Source organism: Hakea prostrata, chromosome 9 (assembly GCF_041222555.1).
Source record: "Hakea prostrata isolate BN-2017 chromosome 9, UWA_Hpros_2, whole genome shotgun sequence".
In the NCBI taxonomy this organism is placed as follows: domain Eukaryota; kingdom Viridiplantae; phylum Streptophyta; class Magnoliopsida; order Proteales; family Proteaceae; genus Hakea; species Hakea prostrata.
Genome location: NC_142608.1, coordinates 12,494,827 through 12,519,574, shown reverse-complemented (window position 1 = coordinate 12,519,574; position 24,748 = coordinate 12,494,827). Strand labels below are relative to the sequence as shown.

Genomic DNA, 24,748 nt, shown 5'->3' with positions numbered 1-24,748 from the left:
GATTGTTTCGTCAGGTGTATTATTTAATGATGTATATCCACGAATGACAAATGTTGATGATATCAATTTTTTTCATGTATTCTCAGATGGTTCATGGGATTCCACAACTTCTCGTAGTGGTCGTGGATGGATTATCAAGACATCCTCTGGGTCCTTTATAGCTGCTCGTATGAAAGCAGGTTAAGCTTTATCTGCACCGCAAGCAGAGCTGGAAGCGATGTATGACATCCTTCAAGTTGCTTCTAATATAGGGATAAAGAATATCAAGTTATTTTCTTATTGTCAGGCCGTGGTCTCCAATTTACATGGTGATTCTAGTACTTTGGATTGGAATTGTTCAAACTTAGTTCAGCTCATTAAGAACTTTTTGTTGGGATTTGACACTCGTGTAGTATTACATATTTCGCGAACAGACAATGTTTCTGCTGATTTGTTAGCTAGAGGTGCTCGTTATTTGGGTATGTCTAAAGTTTGGTGGATGCAGCCACCACGAGGCTTTGATCCTTTGTACTCTGTTCCTACTGGGAGGATTTCCCCAAACTGGTTTCTGTGAATGAATTTCCTTTTCTGTGTTTGGCCAAAAAAAAAAAAAAAAAAAACTAAGGCCAAAGTTTGGGGTGACTTGAATTTTATTGGTTATCTTTCATTAAACCACGGAACAATTTTTTGCCGAATTTCGGCAATATTTCAACGAAATTTGGTCATTTCGCCCCCTGGCTAACTGAAACCAGGGGGCGAAACGAGATTGGCGAGATTTCGCCGAGAAACGATTTCTCGCCATTTCTCGTGATATATAGCGATATATCGGAAAATATCATTTTTTATTTTTATTTTTGCCATTTTTATGTTATTTCTTGCACTTTTTAGGCGATTTCTCTCATGATTCTACCCCAATCTTACCAATTTTATCCCACTGATTCAAGACTCAAAAGTTAATGTGTTAATGTAATTAGGAGGAGAATTTACATAGAATAATTTATAGATAGGAAGACATTTTATAGCAAAATCTTCAAGATTAATGAGCAATCTTACCAACTATATTCTAGGGATTTAGTCCTCAAAAATCAACATGCCAAATGTGGTTAGGGAAGAATATATACATGAAATAATTTATAGAAACAATTTAAATTATGAATGAATTTTGTAATGGAATCTTCAGAGTGAATGGATAATCATTCCAATTATGTCCGAATGATGTAGGCCTGAAAAGGTAATATGTTAAATATGACTAGATAGGAGAATTTAAATGGAAAATTGTATAGGAAATAATTCGAATTTATCACATATTTGCATTAAATTAGGATAGGCATCAAATTTACCAAAAATACCCAAAACTGGGGGCGAAAATTTCCAAATGGTGGGGGGGGGAATATCGCCGAAATCTAGACTATATTTCGCCAGCGAACCGGGCGAGATGAACAAACTTTCGTTCATTGCATTAAACAATGGCAACAATGTATGATTAGGCCCATCAGGGCAAGGTCAAAGTCAAGTCTGTCTATCGTTTAATTTTAACCCGACCTAATAGACTAAGGTTAGGGTTTTAAGCAAATAATTAGTAGACCATTCCCTCCTTCAACCAAAAAACCGAATTTTTTACTGGCTTGGTTTTGTATTCATGATTATCATTCCAAGCCGACTCATTTTATACTAATCTCATACCAACTATGTTTTCTTTTTGGGTGATTTTCATTTGAACTACTCAAGTTTGACTCAAGTTATTTTTAACCCAATAAAAATAACATCTTGCATTTGCCTCCTATGTGGTATTTAAAGAAACCAAAAAAAAAAAAAAATCTAATTGAATATATACAATCATTTTTAAGACCAAAATATCCTTATGCTTTTCAAATAAAAAATTTTATGTTGGAGCTCCCATTTTTGGGCATAAACTTGGCTTGGGTCTTTGTTGTTACTGAAATTACGTTTTGTTGAAACTAATACATTACATAGGTATTAATGTTAGACATGAAATGACCATAAAATCCTCCTCTTAAATAAAAGAAAATTTAAATAACAATTCTACACCTATACCTTGGGGTTCTTCCTTCACCCACCACCTTTACCCAAAAGGAGAAACAAAGAAGATTTTTTTACATTTGACTCCCTTAAAATGGGCCAAATGAGTTGAGTCATTTGTGTGGAAAAGTTTTTTCATATGACTCACAACTTAATAGTTGGGGGTTAGAGCCCAACTAACTCCCATGGTTAAGTGACCAAAATACTCATCCATGAAATTTAAAGAGAGAAAATTACCAAAATACCCTTGTTTCTCATGGTTTATCCAACCCATAGGTGGGTGAAGGGTCACCTTGCCAAACTAACCCACTACTTCCCCATCACCCGAAACCACCTTTGGGAAATCATCCAACCCCCCGGAAAAAGTGAAAACCTACAAGGTGATTACTTACTTACCCTTTATGTCATTTTATTAGGATCCGACTTTTGAAATCCAAAATAACTATAAGCGCAAAATTTGGAATTCCATATGGTTTTTCTAAATGGAACTTTTCAATTCCACTCCTTGAGTTACCCCCTAATATTGATCAAATCCCTTAGCTCTCCAATTTATCAAACTAACCCCTTTTTACTAACATCATTACTTTTAGTTCATTTTTATTTATCTATTTCCAATATGGACGCCCACAACCTTAAATTTAAAAATGCTGCCCATGAACCATATCTTCTAGTCTTTGTAAGGATTATAATTGGGAGATGATGAAGTCACAAATGATAGACGAAGATGAAGAAATGAGTAGAAATGAGTTAAGCATATGGTTTTTCATTCAAGGTTGTTCTTGTCTTTTTCAAAAGCTTAACTTGCTTACATTACTATATAATCATGATTTCCTAACGATAAAGGGTGTCATTGATGTATTTTCACCCTAGAGAGAGTTTGATTGATGAATTGGGTAACTCATGGGGTGACATTAATTTTAGGGTGTAACTTGGGGATGGTGCTGAAATTTTCCTAAACTAAATGAATGTAATTTCGTCTTTTGTCTCTTTTTTTTTTTTTTTTTTTATTTAAATTTTTTTTTTATATATATTGAAAGAAAACTTAGTATTACTTAATATAACAAGTACACAGATTAGTAGTATCTATTACATCTATTTTTTCTTGATGCTCTATGGAGGATATATATGCTATATAAATGAGCCATTGCTGGAGTGTGGTCTGAATAAATTGTTTCAGACTAGGGTTCTTACTATTACAAATTATATTTACCAAAATTGGGACATCATCTATTGGCCATTTGGTGTGGTTTTGTGATGAGAGTAGATCAAGCAATTCCTTTTCATTGTATCATATCACTTCTACTTGTATATTTTAGGCTTGTGCCTTTTCTATTCCATCCCTTATTCCACTTAGGAGAGCCTCAACGATCTTTCCCTTCTTCAGTCCCCCTGCACTGAGATACATTAGTTGTCCTTCCCAAAACAGTCCCACACTCCATTCAGTACTATCTAGCGCTGCATTATGTACCCATGCACACATCAACATTGGTAATTGACTTAAATTAGTCAGAGTTTTGCATAAACAAATGTTTGGTTTAGAAATCATTATATTTGTCTCTCTATGTGTGATCCCTGAAGACTCATGTGTGTTGAGTTCTGGATATTGGATCTAGCTTGAAATGTTGAACAACACCTTTTCGAGATTGGGGGTTAAGCTTCTGAAAAACTTTGTTGTTCCTTTCTTTCCAAATAAAATAGCAAGTAATAATAAAGACAGACAGTACCCATTGTTTAATAGATTTATCTTGCCCAGGCTCAGAAATAAAAGATTTGCATAGCTCAGTGAATGATGTATGTGTCAATCTTTCTGCTCTGAGACCTAAGGGGCCTGCCACCCAAATTCTTTTTGTTTAATCACAAGATACAAAAACATGCCAAAGGGTTTTGACACAATTACCACACAGCTCACATATTGGAGACATCAAAGTCCACTGGGCAAGTGTTTCCTTAATAGGAAATCCTGCATTTATAAGACGTCAGAAGAACGTCTTGAATTTCGGGTGTACGGGTCTTTTGTCTTTTTAATTCTAGCGAAAGGCAAAATGTGTGTATTACATATCCAAGCTTAATAGTTTTTAAACACGTTAGAGTTAAAGGAGGCAATAGTAATTCCATGAAGAGAAGGATTTGATTACTTATTAAGCTATGGTACCAGGGGCTATCCAAAAAATAACAAATCTTAGGGTTACTTTGGGTTGTTGTAATACAAAAATATCTATCATTAGTTAACTAGTGTAGCTTTTTTTTTTTTTTTTTTTTTTAGGTTTGCCAACCCCGGTTTGTTAACCGGTGTTCGACCCGCGTCGCACACTTGGCTGTGGTGGGTGAGTCTCCCAGCGGGGATTTTTTACATCCACAAAGATTCGATACAGGAACCTTGCTTAAGCAAACCAAGCTGCTTAGCACTTGGACCAACCCCCTAGTGTAGCTTAACTGCAGGAGATTTGATTTCAGTGAGTTTATTTTATAATTAGGGTAATTTTCATCTGGACCCCCTGAGGTTTGGTCCAGGTCACTTTTAGTCCAGTTTAAGCTTTCTTTTACATATGCCTCCCCAGTGGTTTTAAGAAATGATTAAATAAGGACAAGATAACAGAAATCGTTTGTTTAATAAATTTTGTGACGAAAATACCCTTGTGTCCTTTAGATTTATTTATTTATTTTTATTTTAATTTAGTAAAATAAATACTATAAAATAATCGGATTCCCTTTTAACAATTATCATCTGAGTCGGAATGCGTTCGCCGTCCACGAGGAGGATCAAAGGAGCCACATCAAAGGAGCCACATCGAATTTTCAGTTCACAAGAGAATGGAAACCCTAAAGCAATAATTTTCAGTTCAGTATATACACTTCAAATCACAACCTCTCAAACCCTAAAAAACATCAAAATGGAAATTATGAGGAACAAATTTCAAACTTCAATTCCATTCTGATGAATGATTCTTCGTCATATACCATACTTATTCTCATCACTGGTTCTTTGAGAAAAAACTCAAAACGATGAATCCACACTACAAGTAAAGCAAAGCAAAGCAAGAGCACCTGCAAAAACGAAAAAAGAAAGTCAAAAGCCAAAAAAAATATGATTTTTTCTATCAGACTGTAGAGGAACTTCAACTATGTATCGAATCCATATAAAATAGAAGAAAATAAAGAAAAATAAAAAGCCCCTAAAGAAGAAAAAAGACCATAAACAAAGTCAGAAACCCTGAAAAAAATTGAAAATTAGAAATGGATGTATTCTATTGAATAATCCAATAGCAAAAGAACCTACCACGATAGACAATGCTTACCTCTGTGATTCTACAGAATAAAGCAAAAGATCCACTTCCAATAAAAATAGCAATTGATCCAAGCTTGAAACACGAGAAAGGTAACACTTTTGAAGAGCGGTTACCCCTATTGCAGACAGAGAGACCAGCAGTAGCAGAAGAAGAATAAATCATCCTCATTTTCTTTTCTGTGCAGTCGCATGAGGATCACAGCCTTTTGTAGATCTCTATTGATGATGATGAATGTTAGGTTTTTTATTAAAATCTATATTATCTATATATTAAGTTTCAAAATTAGTTTTTGCATTTCTTTTATTTAATTGTTTTGTTTGTGTGTGGGACCCTTGAGGTAAGGGTGGTAATGAGGCACCATGAGTTAAGGAGGCCCTTCATGACCTTGGTTAAAGGAGGCCCTTCATGGCTTTGGTTATGAGGCTCTTCATGACATTGGTCATGGGTCTTAAAGGTCTTGATCATGGTGATGAGGTGGGCTAACTTGAATGGTGGAATTACTCAAATTCTAACTCTTGACCTTTATTTCTCATTTCAACTTCATGACCATTCATGGCCATTACCATGAGTGGGGGTTAAGGTCTTTGAATGGGTTAAAGCCTATTCATTCCAAAGAAGTGAATATGAGAGTTACTTCCCCAAGTAGTGGGGAGGTTAGGTCAAGGGGGTTTATTCACATTAGTGGAGGAGGGACAAACCATTGATTCTCCATTAGTGGAGAATTGATTCTCCCCTTTTGGGGAGGTGTGGTTTGGGCCTATATAAACCCAACTCTTCCTTGCATATTGTGTGCTATTGTGACTCTCCTCACTCACATTATTTGTTTACAAAGTTCATTTCTTTCTTGAGTTGTCTAAGTGTTGTGCTCTAGCTTTTGGCTCCTTTAAGGGACTAGAAGAACTACCTCATCTTCTAGTTGGAGGTTGCTTTATCTTGGAGGTGGTGGTGCGAAGAACCCTTGGTAGTAGGGTGCATCAATTACCTTAAAGACAGCATCAAAGTGTGACTCAACCTCATCAATCAGTGGTTCGTTTGGTTGCAACTTCGAGCTCTTCAAATTTGCTAAAGACGATCTTCATCTCTCAATTGTATTGCGATTTCATCTTTGTATGTTTGAAGAATTTGTAATACAATTACCCCAACAATGAAGAAGCCTTCTCATTTTCTTTTCTGTGTAGTCGCATGAGGATCATAGCCTTTTGTAGATCTCTATTGATGATGATGAAGAAGCTTTCTCATTTTCTTTGCTGTGCAGTCGCATGAGGATCACATCCTTTTGTAGATCTCTATTGATGATGATGAAGAAGCCTTCGTGGGATGAAGCTAAAAATATCAACAGGTCTCAGATCCACCTCATTGGCGAATGTATTCCGACTCCGGCTGAAAAAGTCGATGACTATTTATTATTTATCTATTTTATAGTATTTATTTTAGTAGATTAAAACTAAAATAATAGAAAAATCTAAAGGACACAAGGGTATTTTCGTCACACAATTTATTAAACTAACAGTTTTTGTTAATCTTGTCCTTACTTAATCATTTATTAAAACCACAGGGGAGCCATATGCAAAAGGAAATTTAAACTGGATTAAAAGTGACAGGACCAAACCTCAGGGTCCAGATGAAAATTACCCTTATAATTATTATTATTTTTTGAATTCTTAAACCCTGATAAACCCTACGCGCTCCACTTCCCCCCGAACCAGCTTTACTCGGTTTACATTTCATTCATTTTTTTTGGGTAGAAATTTACATTTCATTCGTTGCTTCAAGTGCTCGTGAGGAGCTTGAAGAAACGCAAAGGCAAGTGCTTGGATCTTGTGCCCCCTGTGATTATCAATGCTGTCTAAACGCTTCTCCGTTTTGTGCCGATTGATCTCATCGCGTACCAGTAATGAAGTCGCCCTCAGATCGTATTCTGCGTTTGCGTCTTTCATGTCAGCGGGAAAGTCTAGTGTAGGTGTTTTTACTCAGCTTGACAAATTGGTCGAAGAGGGCAACAAGGTTAATGTATCAGACCTCAGACGCATCATTCGTACTCTTCGTCATCGCGGGAGAGACTCAAACGCCCTCGAGGTTCGTTTAGTTATAGTTACTATTCTATCATAAAATTGGCGTCTTGGTATTACATTCTCATGTGATTATTCAAAAATGAGATTGAATTTCTATTTTACAAACTGTTTGCCGAGAAATCTAGCTGTATGTTCAAGCATTTTGGGTTCTGTATATTAATATCTGGATATTGTGGAGTGATGGGTTAGAGAATTTAGAAAGATTTGATTTTGGTAGGGAATTTACTTTTCATTCACCCCCACCCCTAAAGGAGAGATTTCAAAGTGGACGTGAGGTCATTCTATTTACAGGGACATTAACTCGGTAGGCAAATATGTAGTAATGGAGGTTTTTCAGGGATTCTGGGTTAGAATATTGCACGTGGCTGAATCTTATAACTCACTGAGCATTCATTGGGAGATTTCCTCCAAGGAAAGGAGACGAAATACATTTTTCAGGGTGATTTTGGAAGTTTTAGGCTGTGTTCGCTTGGCTAGAGATGGATAGAAATGAAAAGAAAATAAATGTAAAAAAAAAAGGAAAAAAGTCTGGGGTGTTTAGCTGTCAATGGAAAGGGAAATGAAAAAAAAAAAGAAGAAAAAATTTAACAAAAAGTTGTGGGATCTATAACAATATGCCCTTCCACAAAAGTTCCATGACAAATCTGGCAAGAAAATGTAGAATTTCTTTCCTTAATTACAAGACTTCTTTTGGGCTACTCGTGACTTTTTCACTACCACAGTGCAAAATTCAAGAACTGTTCACGAAAATCTCTAAGAAACCAAACAGCATGATAATTTCAATCCATGGGAAATTAGCACAATGATGGTTGTTGTTATTATTATTATTATTATTATTATTATTATTATTATTATTATTATTATTATTTTTTTGGTCATTTCTATCCATCCCTTACCAACTAAATGCAGCCTTAAAGAGAAAGCAATATATGATACTACATTGTAGATTGCACCACTTCATGTCTATAGAAGTAGATGTGAGCATTTGTAAATTCAATCTCACAATCTTTCTCTTCTTCGGGATTCCCAGGATTCCTTGTCTTTCCATACCCACATTCTTGATGAATAAAAAATTATCTGATTAATCTTTTGATTATAATGATAGTCCACTATACTCCATTGTAGATTTTTGGTGTTCATTTCATATGTCCAAGAGAATAGAATAGCTCATGCACTGCAAGTTCTTAGGGGTTTCCCGAAATCCCAGAGATATTTCACGAGTCATGATTGAATAAGCTGTGCTATTGGTGATGCTTGCTGCTTTCATTTTCCATTTACAGTGGAAGATAGCTGTTTGCTGTTACTGCGACGATGTATAGGTAGTTTTATTCATATTTGGTCTGAAAATGTGTATTTATGAAAATAAATTTCCTGTTCTTATGTTCTGTTTTCATTCTACTGTATGTGTTTATAAGTTTATAATCGTTAAAATTTGGAAAGAAACTTCTAACTTCATGGTAGATGTTGGTTCCGATTCATTTTAGGTCTTAAATATTTGTGTCTTAAAATGGGTGAGTTTGCACTTTGTTCTTTTGCTTAAAGAATGTTGATGCCATTTCTTCCTTAAGTTATTTCTACCATTCATTGAAGCAGCCACGCTGATGAGGCAGACTGATAAAGCTACATAAATCATTTGCTGATGCAGAAATGCAAATTTTACAAGTAAATGTCTTCCATTTTCAGAGTAAACTGTTGCAGGTTCCTCACATTTAAGGGAACTCCAATCATGGTCCTTTGTTTGCCCCTTCTGTACTATGAAGTCCTAAGAGTACAAATGGTGTCAGAAGCACTTAACATGGACAAATATTTTACCGAAATTCCTTATAACCCATTGTTTTCACTATATCAAAATTCTAGAGAGGGGGGAGGGGGTTGGAGGGGGAGCCCTATCCTATTTAAATTCCAACATGTATCCCATTGTTTACTTGCTGCCTGCTGGAGCTCTCCAACCTCAGTGGGGGAAAAGGAGGAAAATAGACTCAGGGAAGGATAAGGATCTCTAAGAAGCAATACCACTTCCTTTTGGGGGATGCAAAAGAGAGCCTACACAGCAGCCCTTTCTTGCGGCACCACTAGAAGGCTGAACTTCACCAAGGGCAAATTTGTCATTTTGCCCCCTTATTTGGAGTCCTACTAGGTCTAGTTAAGTGCAGGATAATTTTGAGAGTCTATATCTGTTTTTGTTTTGTTATTTGAGGCCTTACTTGTCAAGCTATGATAGAATCCTCTCTAAGTAGGATCCTTTTAATTATTAGCTTGGTTTAATTAGGACTCTTTGTTGAATCCTAGTAGGTTTTCTTTATTTTAGGGGCAAATTACATATAGACCCCCTGGAATTGCAATCAATTATATCTACTACCCTTGAGAAAAAATCAATTACAAATGCCCCCTTGCTGTTAAGAATTGGGTTAAGTGATGATGTCACTACTAAATAAAAATTCAAAAGGCCAATTTTACCCTTCTTTGTTTAGGTATGCAATTTTAACTCCAATATTAAACGACTAAGATGCCCTCATAAATTGCTAAGGAAGTGGGGGAAGGGATTTCCTCTTCACCCATCTCTTTCCTTAATGCTACCCCCCAAATCCCTTACTTGAACAAAGAAGGGTAAAATTGGGCTTTTGAATTTTTATTTAGTGGTGACATCATTACTTAACCAAATTCTTAACAACAAGGGAGCATTTGTAATTGATTGCAAATCCAGGAGGTCTATATGGAATTTCCCTTATTTTAGTCTACAAATTCAAGATCTAGGATTGTAACTACTTAGTTGTTGATGATTAATAAAAGGGATAATTACTATTGCCCCCTTATACTTTGATTTTATTACTACTGCATCCCCTGTACTTTGATTTTATTACTACTGTATCCCCTGTACTTTAATTTTATTACTAATGTATCCCCAGTACTTTTCAAAATTACTAATCCAACCTTTAACTTTGTCTACAATTACTATTGCCCTACCGTTAAGTTCCGTTGGTTTACTGATGATGTGGCATCTTTATATTTTCTCAAAAACTCTAAAATACCTTTATACTTATCTTTTTACTTATTTACCATTTTTCAAGTTACAGTAGTACCCTTAATTGACTGTGGAGAAAAAAGTAACTATAATCCGTTTTATTCTAAAAAAAAAACCATCAAATAAAGAAAGAATGATTGAATAAAACTCAAATAGAAACCGAAGAGGAAGGAAAATCGAATTCAATTCAAATTGGAAACTGAATATCACCTAAAATATTTTCAAAATAAATGAAGTTTAGTGAAGGTGGGAAACCAAATTTTTTTGATAGTGAAAACAACTTTATAAAGTTAAGCAAAATAGTTATGGCATACATCCATGTGGTAGTTCATATCTGCTAGTTTAGCAATCAAGGAAAATGTTTTCAGGAGGGTTGGGGATTTAAACATACTTAGGGGAGTCTTAATACAATTTATAATGTTTATGTTTATGGGCCAATTATGTTTAGGGGAGTCTTAATAAAATCAAACGGCAAGGGTATAATGTTTATGGGCCAATTAAAATTCTTCCTCCGTTGATATAGATCTATCAAGTCCTCATCATTACACCAGATTTCCTGCGGTGCCATTTGCCATTGTCCAGCGATCCTGATGCCTTCTCGAATCCTATAAGTTATGGCTTGTGCCCTTGTCACCTTGCTGATGATACCTTTATTTAGGTACTGTATTTTCCCGTTCCATATGACCCCAACGCTCCAAGCTGCTCCGTCTAACCCTGGCTTATGAACCCCTGCACATATCAATTGGGTAAGGTAATTTCCCCTAAGTTTTCACGTATACAAATGTTGAAGTTTTCATTAAAGGAATGTGATATCTCTTCAGTGTTCTCAAGCTGAGAAGTCCCATATGATGTCAATTGTAGCTCCCCCACCCATTTAGTTATGGTATTGAGTACCCTTTCTAAGTTTGGCTCCTTTCCCACAAAGACAACATAATTTCTTTCCTTCCAGACAAAGTAGCAGGTTATACTGAATATTGACATTGTCCATTTTTTTGTGGTGTTATTCATCCCCCAATTTAGAGCCATAGTTTCGCAGAGGTCAAGAATTGAGTCAAAATGAGCCCTTAGATTTTCCGTTCTTAGACCCAAGGATCCTGCTGCCCATATGCGCTTTGTCCATTCACACGAGATGAACAAATGCTAGTATGTTTCATTGGCTTGTGAACAGAATTTGCAGAGAGGTGATGAGGTTATCCCTGGAGTAAGAGTTGTAGCAAGGGGTAGTCCTTTGTTCAATAATCTCTAGAAGAAAACCTTGAACTTGGGATGGGTGGGAAGCTTCCACATGAATTTCCACCACCTTGAACTCCCCAGAAAATTTGTGGTTGGATTTATTTTCCGCATTGCTTCTCCTGCATGTTTTGTCGTGAAGGTTCCATTGGTTGAAACCAGCGAAATCCATGAATCCTGTTCAGAAGTTAACAAGGTGTTAGGAAGTAAAGCTAGGCTTTGCAAATACTCCCTGTTTCTGAATGACGTAGAGTTAATTACGTCTTCAACAGTTGCATTAGACGGCCAAGGACCCATTGATGGATCACCCACCAAATGATCTGTGGTTGATGTTATCCACGGATCGAACCAGAATGATGTATTTTTTCCATTTTGCACCAGTCTCTTCACCAACCATTGAGATCTGGCAGAATAGCCCTAATACTATTCCATGTCCATGATCCTTTCTTTTTTTTTTTTTGGATGAAATAGAGCTGCATTTGGAAAATATCTAGCTTTCAAAACCTTGGCCCAAATGGAATCTTCTTCAACCAGAAGTCTCCACCCTTGTTTGAGTAGCAGTGCTTTGTTGATGTTAGCACTTCTTTTGAATCCCAGTCCTCCTTCTTCCTTTGGTTGGCAGCATTTGTCCCATGAGATCAATGTCAGACTTTTCTTTTTTGTTGGGTTTCGAGCCCGAACCTTTGGCACCAGAGAGTCAATTTGAGAACAGAGGCTATTTGGAAACTTGAAGCATTGCATATGGTAGATTGATTGTGGTTGAAGAACTTATTTGATTAGCACTTCCCTTCCTGCAAATGAGAGATTGGACGCTTTCCACATAGAAAGTTTCCGTGTCATTCTGTCGAGAATGAAGTGTAAATTCTTGACTTTGGATCTTCCATGGAATAAGTTTGTACCGAGGTGCACTGCATCTTTTTTCATTTCACTTATTCCCAAGATTGTTATGAGCGCTCTCTTCTTTTCTACCAGCACATTTCTACTGAAGTAGGCTCCACTCTTTTGTAAGTTGATTTCCTGTCTCGTAATGTCAGAAAAGAATTCCATTGCTGCCTTGAGCGCTAGGAGATCTTCTTTTTCTGCCCTACAGAAAAGAAAAGTATCATCTGCAAAAAAGAGATGGGAGATTTTTGGAGCTCTTCGAGCCACTTTGATTCCTTGCAACAAATTCAGACTTCTATATTCAGTTAGCAATCTAGAGAAGACTTCCATGATGATTAAGAAAAGGTAAGGGCTAAGCGGGCACCCTTGCCGCAAACCTTTAGATGCTGAGAAGTAGTGATGAGGTGTTCCGTTGAGCTTAATTGAGAATGTGGTTGAGCTTATGAGAGAATGGATCATTTGTATCCAGGCCATCCCCAAAAAGCTAAGAGATTTTTAATTACACCCCATTCCGCTTTGTCGTAAGCCTTCGATATATCTAGTTTGAGCGCTACATACCCATTCTTTGCTTTTGTTTTTCCCATGAAGGGAAAATTTCCTGAGCTACCATAATGTTATCAGTGATCTGGCGATTTGGAACAAAAGCAGCTTGACAAGGAGATATAACTTTGGACAGAAAGGGTCTGAGCCTCCGCGCTAGGATTTTTGCAATAATTTTGTAAGATACATTGCAAAGGCTGATCAGGCGAAAGTCCGAAACAACCACATGTTGATCCTTCTTAGGAATGAAACTGAGGGTATGATTTGCCCCTGGAGGGAGGACGGAATTGGTGAAAAATTCCGTGACAAAATTGATTACCTCATCCTTGATTAAGTCCCAATGCTGTTGGAAGAAGAAAGCATTGAAGCCATCCATACCAGGGGCTTTATGAGGTCCCAGAGAGAACACAATATGTTTAATTTCATCAGATTGTGGGATAGTCGACAATCCGGCTAGGTTGTTTCAATCTGAAATTGGTGGAAACAAACATTCAACAAAATCAGGTTCAAGCGGATTAGATGAAGTAAACAGCCCCTGCATAAAATCAGCAAACCCTTTCGCAATTTCATGAGATTGTGTGGCAGCAACCCCATCAATATCAAGAAACTCTATTTTGTTCCTATGAATGTTGATTTTGGACGAGAGATGGTAAAACTTGGTATTTCTATCTCCATCCGAAATGTATCGACTTCTGGATTTCTGAAACTAGAAATGTTCTTCAGCATTCAGGGCCCACCTAAGAGTTTTTGTTTTCTCTATGATCTTCTCATCATCAGTCAAAGACCTAGATTGGAGAACCTCAATTTCAGCCGCAGTGTTATGGAAGATATTGTCAATATTCCTGAACACATCCCCGTTCCAGCATTGTAGAATTCTTGCTAGCATAGCCAGTTTGGTTACCAAATTCGCCTGGCCAGAATCGATCCAAGCCATGTTAACAGTTCCTCGGAATTCTGGATGGGAATTCCAACCATTTTTGGAAATGAAACAGTTTTCGTCCCCGATACTGTATTTTATTTTCCTTAAGCAAAATGGGGTTGTGATCAGATCCTAAGCAAGGCAATTTACAAATTTGGGCATGGGGAAACCAGGCGTTCCAAATTGGGCTTGTGAAGCAAAGATCCAGTCTTTCTTTGGCTAGTGTTGGTGGTTTCTGTTTGTTAGACCAAATAATGTATTCCCCAGGACCAGCCAATTCTCTAAGGGAGAAGGAGGAGACAATGTGTATAAGAAAAGGAAGGGCAGGCGATGGCTTGAATACACTCCCCAGTTTATAATCTTGGTTGAGGACCTCATTGAAATCACCAATAATCAGTATTGGTTTATCCAAATCCCCAATCCTAGAATGAACCCTTTGCCAGAACTTGATTCTCTCGGCATAAGTTGGCGGAGCAGAAATACAAATCACATACCAAGATAACGATTGGGAAGAGCAAAGCAAGATAAAGCACCCCTTCTCGGCCGCAGTGACTGAAACCGTCCGAGATTTGGAAATAAGAACACAATTCCCCCCCTTGAGCCTTTTTACCCCTTCACTGTTGTGGGAAACCAAATTGGATTTGGATTTTGCTCATTTCTTTAATTCAAAATAAGTGAAGTTTAGTAAAGGTCGGAAACCAAATTGGATTTGGATTTTGCTCATTTCTTTAATTCAAAATAAGTGAAGTTTAGTAAAGGTAGGAAACCAAATTGGATTTGGATTTGGATTTTGCCCATTTCTTTATTTCAAAATAAATGAAGCTTAGTGAAGGCGGGAAACCAAATCGGTTCTGGATTTTGTCCATTTCTTTAATTCAAATTAAATGAAGCTTAGTGAAGGTGGGAAACCAAATCGGATTTGGATTTTGCCCATTTCATTAATTCAAAATAAATGAAGTTTAGGGTAAAATTGACATTTAATCTGGTTTTTATAAATGGGGTAGCATCGTCTTTTGATTTCTTAATTTAATGAAGGGAAAATTAGACATTACATATTTAAACTTAACGGCTACTTAACATCGTTATAAGGAAGGGGGGCAACAGTAATTTCGTAAAGAATAGGGTTTTATTAGTAATAAAATCAAACTACAGGGGGGCAACAGTAATTATCCCTTAATAAAATTGAGAAGAGAGGCTTGCAGCCAAGAGAGTGCTGGATGTGGTGTAGAGTTTCCAAGCTTGAGGAAACCCTACGGTACCTAGTTTGAGAGTTCTTCAGCAAAACTCAATCCCCAGCCGCATTAATCAAGCAAGAAATTACCCCTCCCCTTCCCCTGTCTCATATTCACTCTCCAATTCTCCCTCTTCTTCCTTGTGGCACCTGGGAATTCTCCCCTAAACCGAAAATCAGTAACTTACCATTCCCTCATCGAAATCCCCTCCTCTCTTGGAATTACCATTGCCCCACTTACCCTTGACCTTCGACCCTAGTACCAGCCCTAACCCCAACCTCAAAACTGTAGTTCTTCATCCCCCTTGTCCCCTCAAATGCTAAACCATAGAATTGGATCTGAGATTGGAAAAACAGAAAATTCAGAATTAGTACCCCACAAAAGACTACCTTAGAAGCCCCTGACTGAACCTAATAAACACTCCCTACAACCCTGTACTTACCTCAAGCCCAAGCAGCCTCAACCACAGGGTTTAGCATACTTCACCCATAACCGTAGGGTATTAACAAACCTAGTTTGTTAAAAGTAACCCTAGAAAACCCTGGCTGCTGAATTTTAAGAACCCCAATTGCTGCTGAATCCTATTAAAGAGATCCTGAAGACTGGCCCTCGACTTGAGGGTTACATCACATCTCCTGTTTGTTTCTTGGAAGAAGATGATAACAAGCAAGAGAAAGAGGAGTCTGCTTTGTTTTCTGTGTTTCTATGGTGCCGATCTGTTTGATTTGACGATGGTGAATTCTCCTGAAACCCTTCATTGTCTATGATCCATAAACAGAAGAACCAGAAAGAGAGGATGAACATCAACCAGAGCCTCCTTGCTTTCCTTTTTCTTAGATTGATTCTTATTCTCAAGGACAAAAAACCAATGGGTTATGAAAACAAGTCTCTGTATATTTCCAATTTATTTTAAGGCAATCTAGATCCTCAGGACACAAGGTACGACGAGGGAAATATGTGACTGAGGAATGCAATTTCCTCAAATTTGTGGGCCCTGCCGCGCAACTTACTCCTTTTGTCCTGTATTGTCATTTCTGCTTGATGTGAAAGAACATCTGTTTTGCTTACTGCATCCATTTTGATCTCTGGCCATACAATGCTTATGAATGCAGGTTTCTGAATGGATGTATAAGAATGGGTTTTCCAGGTTTTCACCAGGTGACCATGCAGTACAATTAGATCTGATTGGCAAAGTTCATGGGCCTGATGCTGCTGAAAGTTATTTCAATAAACTGAGTGATGATCACAAAAATGGGAAGACATATGGTGCTCTCCTGAATTGTTATGTAAGGAGATGCCTGACAGATAAATGCTTATCCCATATTCAGAAGATGAAGGAGTTGGGTTATGCATCGTCTGTTCTCACTTACAATGACCTTATGTGTCTGTATGCAAATCTTGGACAGCATGAGAAGATCCCTGATATACTGGCTGAGATGAAGGAGAATGGGGTTTCCCCTGACAGCTTCAGCTACATAACCTGCATGATCTCATATGGAATGAGATCTAAAGTCAATGAAATGGAGAAGCTTCTGGAAGAAATGGAGAGCCAAAAGAACATTGAAATAGACTGGAAGACATATTCTGTGGTTGCCAAAGGCTACTTGAGAGCAGGTCTTACTGACAAGGCAATAGCTGCCTTGAAGAAATTGGAAGAGAAGCTAGGTAAGAAACAGCATGAAGGCTACAATTACCTGATCTCACTTTATTCAAGTGCTGGTTATAAAACTGAAGTTCTGAAATTTTGGGAGCTCAAAAAGACTGCCTGTAAGAAGAATCTTCTTAACAAAGATTACATGGTCATGCTAAGTGCGCTGGCAAAGCTTGGGGAGATGGAAGAAGCCAGATCTTTGCTGAAGGATTGGGAATCACGTGGTAACAGTTATGATTCTCGAGTGCCAAACACTCTCCTACTTGCATACTGTGAGAAAGGTTTGGTTGAAGAGGCTGAGGCATTGCTTGAAGACACAATTAAGAGTGGGAAACCTCCAAAACCAAACTCTTGGGCGATATTGGCAGCAGGATACATCAATAAGGAGGAGATGTTGAAGGCCACCGAGTGCATGAAGAAGGCTTTGTCAGCATATGTTGGAAATGAAGGATGGAGACCAAAGCCTAAGCAGGTCACTAGTATATTGGATTGGCTTGGTGATGCAGGCAAGGTAGAAGATGTCGAAACTTTCGTCGAATTGTTAAAGGCGGCCATAGTCCCCAGTGACAGAGAGATGTACCATGCATTGCTCAAGGCATATCTCAGAGAAGGAAAAGAAGTAGATGGCCTTCTGAAGAGCATGGAGGCTGATGGGATAAATGAGGATGAGAAAACAAAGAATATCCTGAGCTCAAGACAAAGCTAAATGATCTTCTCCTGTGTTCCATTTCTGGTAGAAACTTTGTACGATTTGTTTGTTATTATTTGCATTTTAAAGGACCGAAGATCTGAAGGCTGAGTACATTTGCACCTTAACAGGTTTTAATCTGCTTCAACCAAAACCGAACTTGTGTTATTGGTTTGGTTATGCATTCACCATTGCCATACCAAACCGACTCAATCCTTAAGGGCATGTTTGGTTACATGAATCTGAAGATTTGAAATATCTCGAGATTTCAAATCTGTGGAGTTATAATTTATAAAATTAACTGAATATGTTGAATGAAATCTGTGGATTTATCTGTGATTTTTGAGAAAGTGCAAATGTTTAGCATTTTTATAGTAGAGATGAAATCTCTGAATTTCACCACATACCCATAAATCTACAGATTCACATTTTTAGTGTAAAAAGATGAATCTCTAGATTTCATGAATCTAGAGATTCACAACCAAACGGGTATAAATCTCGCATTCATGAATTTAGAGATTTTAAATATCTAGAGACTAGAATCATGTAACCAAACAGGCCCTAAGGATCTCAAATCAATTGTCTTTTTATTTTTACTTTAATTATTTTGTTGAGACCCTAGATGGTTTTGTAATATTTAGAGTAATTTTCATTTGGATCTAGAGTTTGTTCTAACTTATTTTTAATCCAAAGAAAATGACATTTTGTATTGGTTCCAAGTGGTATTCAGAAAAAAAAAAAAAATCAATTAAAGATCTAAATCATTTTTATGATCAAAATATTTTTGTAAATCTTTTATTTCTTTTCTTGAATTGGTAGTATATTTAACTATTTAAGTAGAAATTTTACTCAAGTATCAAATTATTGGTATTTTGTACCTATGTTCAAACTTATTAGTATTTCATACCTTTATTCAAGATCTAAGTAAATTAAAGAAAAGAACTCTTGTTCAAGACCTATAAGTAAGTTGAAAAAAAGAAATAAAAAAAATGTTATGACATTTTGGTATTTAAATAACAGACCTTGCTTCTGTGCTGTGTATTTAATGCGTAGGGACTGTTAAGCAAAAAAAATTCGGCTTGACAGTCTTGCGCATTTACTAAAGCAATTTCTTTAAATGACATCTTGGTCTTTAAATGTAATTTTTTTTCCCCGTGAAATGAAGGGGTAGAAATAAGAAAGGTAAAATGACAACACTACCAGCATATAAAATGAAAAATCCCACCAGTATGCTGGATGTTTAATAAAACTTCTGAAATGACCGATTAGGATAAGCTTAATATTATGAAGTGATTTTATGATTTTAGTCTTCATGTAGAACCACTTGCGCATGCGAGTGATAATTACTCTCTAGCACAAAAATTACCAAAATTTAATTTTCATTTATTTTAATATAGAAAACAAGTTCAAAATGTAGAAAACGAATGCCACTTTAGGCTCTTTTTGGTATCAATTCTCATTCTCTATTATGCCTATTTAAAATAAATAAGTACAAGAATTCATTTTTGGTCAAGAATGAAAAATGGTTTGGTGAATTTTATCGAAAATAAATTATGAAATGGAAAATAAGTTTGGTGTCAAGATAAAAAATTGTTAAAAATGATAGTAAACAAGTGAGAAAAGAAGGAAAAAGTATGGTTGTTATAAAAGAATGTGTATTGACTATTTTACCCTCATCTTACTTATAGAACTTTAAGTAAACTTACACAAATGAAGATAATGAAATTCTCATCATAATCCATAATGGACAAAAAGTTCATTATGGATTTTAGAGGTTTTTCTATTATTTTAAATAAAAATAAAATTCAGAATAGATGCCAAACAATTTAAAATAATGAAAATTTCTCATAATTGACAATGATAATTGATACCAAAAAGAGCCTTAGTCACGTTGGCCAATGAGACACAATTCTATAAATAAAAGTAATATATTATTTGGATTTTTCAGTTAAGATATGAAAGATTCGTGTTTCCAATGTTTAAATATAGAAAGTAGGACTTCGATCCATTGAGGATGGGACCCACCAGCTAATAAGAAAAACTTCTAACAGATTCGGAATCGACGGCCCACGCTAAGATTCTAGTTGAAACTCAATCCCTTGAAATCGAATCTAATGAAGAAACCTTATTAAAGAATTGGTGCGAAATAGAGTCCGCGAGAAATTGAAAGCGTTGGTTTAAAATATGACCGTTATGGATTGCGCGTGAATGTTCTAAGGGAAGATGAAAAGCAAGTTTCCAATTCCCATCACCATTCGAAATTCAAGTTTCCAATTCTGATTACCATTCGAACTCATACTTCGATCAGTTATAAATACAATACTTGACGAACCTTCCCTCCTCAGCATTCTTCTGTTTTCTGCGGAAGTGACTCGACGAGCCTCTCCCTCTGTTTCACGTTTTCTCTGTTTTTGTTTCTGCAAAAGATGTCGACGAAGAGAAAGAGAGGAATAGGAAATCGAGAACTGAAGGAGGAGGATCCGCTGCTGGAGCTTAAGCTCTCCACTGAACCAAAGAGCCCTGATCCATGGGTTGTCAAGAAAAGGCTCACGAAAAGTGATTTGGGTCCTCTGAGTAGACTTATACTGCCTGGCGCTCAAGTGGTGAAGCATGTCCTCCCATCTCTGAGTCACGAGCAACTCGAGAAGATGTCTGGAAGTGGCGCCTTAGAACTGAACGTGCTTGACTCGGATACAGGGACAAACCATTCCTTGAGCTTCAAAAAATGGCAGAGTAGCGGCTCTTATAAGCTTGGCCTGAACTGGAATTCTGAATTTGTGAAGAGAAGACAACTTCTGAAGGGGGATGAAATTGGGATGTTTTGGAACAATTCTGTCGGAGGATTCTGTTTCTCGGTCACAGGGAGAGCCGCCCCTCCTCCTCTTCCTCTTCCTCTTCCTAGTCGCTGTGAGTGCGCACATCACTGCCTGTGCCTGCGCCTGTGTCAGCCTATGCCGCAAGACATGATCATGTGATTCATACATATCCAAGAAATCTTGGATATTTTGATTTTTGGCTTTAGTTATTCAATGTGTATACAATGTTTTGTAAGAAGGGTGTTCAATAATTCTAGTAGGTTTAGCAAAAATAGAACTTCAGTCTTCTGTAATGATCAATAGGAATTTTGTTTAAATGGTTTTGCTGTTCTCAAGATTTGTTCAGTTCAAATTGAATTGAGATTCACTGTGAGTATAAAAGCTTAGTTTTTTCAGAGTTCGATTGATATTCCTAGTATGCGAATGAATTTGCAACATTTTTTTTATGGGTTTTCCCCTGTTATTTTCATCCGGGGACTTGGGAGATACATCAAAATTCATTCTTCTTGGAACCAAGAAAAGGAAGAAGACCAAATAAAAGCTTTCTTCTTGCCATATAAATTTTAAAATGATGCTCCAACAAACTGAAGAAAATTGTTTATGTCCGCGTACCTCGCCGCTTCCTTCCATGGATGAACGATCAAAATTCCAATAATTAATGGTGAAATTTCAGATTTTGGTTGGAAACTAGTGGAAATCGTCCAAAGATAACATTTCACATATGGTCATTCAGCGGCATGTGCTAGTAGAGCTTTTGCCGGTTCATGAATTTGGCAATGTACAGATGTTTTTGTTCTCTTTGACGTTTGGATGGGTATTTTCTGGTTGTAATTTTAGTTTATAGATTCGCTTAATAGGCCCTGTTCAGATCCTACACGATGGAATTTCCTCATGGTTTTTAAATTGGATATGGATTTGAATTGGAATCTTGACTGTTCCAATCCTGAGTCTTAAAACCCCTTTTATTTATTTCTACTGCAATATAGGTGTTTTGAATTTAGGTTTTTCAATCAATTTTCTTTTAGGGTCAATAAAGTACCTGAAAATTGATGAAACTTATTTGGTTGTTCATGGTTTATGTTGTCTACTTTTATCTTTGTAATTGAATATGTAATTAACTTCTTTCTGCCCTTATTTTCTGCTTACTTTTCCAGATGGTGGATGTGTTCATGTCCGTTCAACCGCTTCCCAATGGGAAAATGTCTGCCAGTGACCCAAATTCTGCAATTTATGTAACAGACTCTGCAAAAGTCATAAAAAACAAAGTATGTCTTTAAACTTTCTCATCCAGATTTCATTTATTATCAAATTTAGTTTGCAGATATGCAGGGCAACTTATCTTTGCTTCTTGTTTGCATCGGATGCCTAGACAATTGCCTAGTATGTGGTGGGGAACACCAATGAGATAGATGAACTAACTATGATCCATAATTTTGAGTTTTTTCTCCTGTAGTAGTGTAGGACACTTAACCAAATCCTGACCATGACAGAGTGATGGATACCGTTCACTTGGGTGGGTTTTTGGGGTTCATGTGAATCTGGGTATATGAAGAAGTCAATTTATTTACCCATAAGATTATTTGGAACTTGAAGATTTTATCTTCATTCTCTTTCTTGGAGTGGTGATGGAGTGGGAGGATAGGGGGATGTGTAAAAATCGATGGAGGATGCAACTGTACTGCGGTAACTGCAACGACAATAGCACCAGAGGAAGATGGCGTTGGCAACAATGTGAAGGCGCTCAATGAGTCTATGATAAATTGGATACTTGGCTTGATGGTCTTTGCATTCTGGCATAGCCTGTTCCCTAACCAGGTTTTTTCTCTCCACCATTCTCCCAAATCAGTCCCTCTATCTAACATCAGCTTAACACACTAAAATGTTCCCCTTCAGTTTCTTATTCCTGCAGATGAAGATAGTCCTCTAACAGAGAATATCTGCCTCAACAGTCAAAACTGCTCTGGCTAGACATAACTGTCTCAACATGCCATCTCCTCTCCTCTTTATCTGATCCAATTTCAGTAAAAAGCTACTTAAAGCATGCATGGATACTCATCATCTGCTTGTTCATCAATTTTTCCTGTATTAAATTACTGGGGTGCAGCATGCTCCTGCAAAAGCTCTTCCTATATTCATCTGCCTCTGGATACAGAATTTTCTGCTTTCATAATTCCACCTTGGGAAGAGCAAAATAAGTGTTCAGACATCAAAGGATCTTGCCACTTTTGCTTGCTTATAAGCAAGGTGAAATGTCCAGTTCTTTGGTTTTTAAAAATTTATAAATGTCCAGTTCTGATTTATGTATCCCATATATCCAGCTGGGATTCACCTGCCTAGTAGGTTGATTGCTGGCCATCTATTTTGACAAAAAAGAAGAAGAAGCTATAATGGTTTTTAAATATTTAAAATCCAGTTCTTTGGTTTTTAAAAATTTAAAATCCAGATGATTAAGAACATTTCCAAATTATGAGGTTATTTAGTCATTTTTTTCTATGAAGTTCATTTGAATTGCCCAAAAACACATGCATAAAATAAAATTGTCAATGAGTCACTGCTGTACTGTGATTTGAGTATTCAAACAATCTGAAAAACCTCTATTTTCCATTAGCTGCAGGGATATTTACTGGGAAATTTTCAGCACCACCCTCGAGTTGCCCCCTAAAATTAATGCCACCCGCTGAGTTATCAAATTTATCACTCAGAGCCCCTGGAGGGTGAAAATATATTAAAGAAACCCCCTGCTGTTAGGAAACCATGCTGATATAAGCAATTAATTATTTCAAAAGGACAAGAAACCCTAAGCTTTTCTTGTTTCTTTGTCTCCCTTTATCATCTGCGACCTCCTCTATTCCCAATCATAAATCCTCTCAAAGTTTGGGATATGGTTCATGGATTGTGTTTTTAAACTTAGGATGTGGGGTAACATTAGAAATGGATAAATAAAAACTAACTGAGACTAACGGTGTTAGTAATAAGGGGTCTAACTGATAAATTGGATAACTCAGGGAGTGCATTAATATTAGGGGGTAACTTGGGGGGGGGGGGGGGGGTTGACTTCAATGACCAACCCTTAACTTGCCATTGTGTTCCACCAGAACCAACCAGGAAGAGAGAGTGAAATATCCTGGATTTGCTAATCTGGCAGGTTGAGGGCCTTGAGGCTTAGGTGAATCCAACCCCTAGGACTGATCAGTCTACTTATAGTTTTTATTGTGTGGAAATTAACACAAATGTATGTACTTACAAGTTAAGTCAACTGTCAGGCTGTTTCCTGCTAGGCTTTGCTACTGTTATTGTGGAAGAAAAAGTTTATCCCTCATATTTATATTTGTTTATATGTAATACAATTCATTATACTTATTGTTGACTTCGGTTGCCTACTGGCTGAAGCCTGAGCCCCCTTGAAACCTTGGTTTAGCAGCCTTACCTAACACATCAACTGGTTGCCATCAATCAGAGTCTTTAGTTTTATATTTGTGCATAGAATGTTGGTTTTTGTGTTATTGAAAGTTTGCTTGGTGTCTGCAATGGATTAACATTGATACCTGCATATTTCTTTTTTGATGTTGTTCAGGTAGATATACCAATTAACACTACCTTGGCTTTTTCCTGGATGATGATGCTGAGCTGGAACACATCCGAAAGGTGAGGTCACTATGTCCAATCTATCTTGTTCCATGTTGTGGAGGAGAAAGTTTGATACTTTGCTCTGTTCTATGAACTTAGACACATTCATGTGTTCTTGCATACAAATGCAGCAAGCTTGAGGTGGCAAAGAAACCCAAAAAACTCACCTTGAAAAACTCGAAATCATTTTCGAAAATAAATTGTACTTTTCACACTTGCAACCTTGGGGCTTCCATTCAACACTTGAAAACGATTCAAGTAGTGGAAATTCATCAGCCTTTGCATCACCCAACTAGTTGAAATCATAAGAAAAAGTAAATGGTTTTTAAGATTCCTGATTTTATTAAATTTTGTTCAGATAAAGTTGTTTGCTAAAAGTCTGTGCGTTTAGATTAAACTTAACTATTAGATGCATCAAAGTCTAACAAGGATTTGAAATCAAATCCATGATTTTTCTGCCAGAAAACGAAGACGTATTTCTTGAACCTTCTTCCCTGCATTTCTATTAATGCATGACAGAGAAATTCTATATTGCTTGTTTATATTGTTTTCTCACAAGTGTTTCCTGATGGACCTTACCATTTTCATGCATTTCTGCACCTTTTGACATGTATTGCCGATACAATACAATTTGTATATTAGAAACACCCTACTGATATGACACCTTATACTGGTATTCTGAACCTTGATTAGAGTACTGTATTTAGGTCTTCTTCTACACAAGTAAACTTTTATCTTGCACTGGAACCTTTTCACCATTGGC

The 24,748-nt window shown here is 36.9% G+C and overlaps 1 protein-coding gene across 1 annotated transcript; it reads left to right on the top strand.

Annotated features, from left to right (window-relative positions):
- Positions 1–7,007: 7,007 nt before the first annotated feature.
- LOC149004687 (pentatricopeptide repeat-containing protein At4g21705, mitochondrial-like) lies at positions 7,008–17,881 on the top strand. Its single transcript, XM_089168997.1, has 2 exons — positions 7,008–7,382; positions 16,316–17,881. The coding sequence occupies exons 1-2, from the start codon at positions 7,146–7,148 to the stop codon at positions 17,558–17,560; spliced, it is 1,482 nt and encodes a 493-aa protein (XP_089025123.1). The 5' UTR covers positions 7,008–7,145; the 3' UTR covers positions 17,561–17,881.
- The last annotated feature ends 6,867 nt before the right edge of the window (positions 17,882–24,748 follow it).

Coding starts and splice junctions, on each gene's coding strand:
- LOC149004687 (XM_089168997.1), top strand. CDS start 7,146: ATGCTGTCTAAACGCTTCTCCGTTTTGTGCCGATTGATCTCATCGCGT. Junction 7,383..16,315: donor GAGACTCAAACGCCCTCGAG/GTTCGTTTAGTT, acceptor TTATGAATGCAG/GTTTCTGAATGGATGTATAA.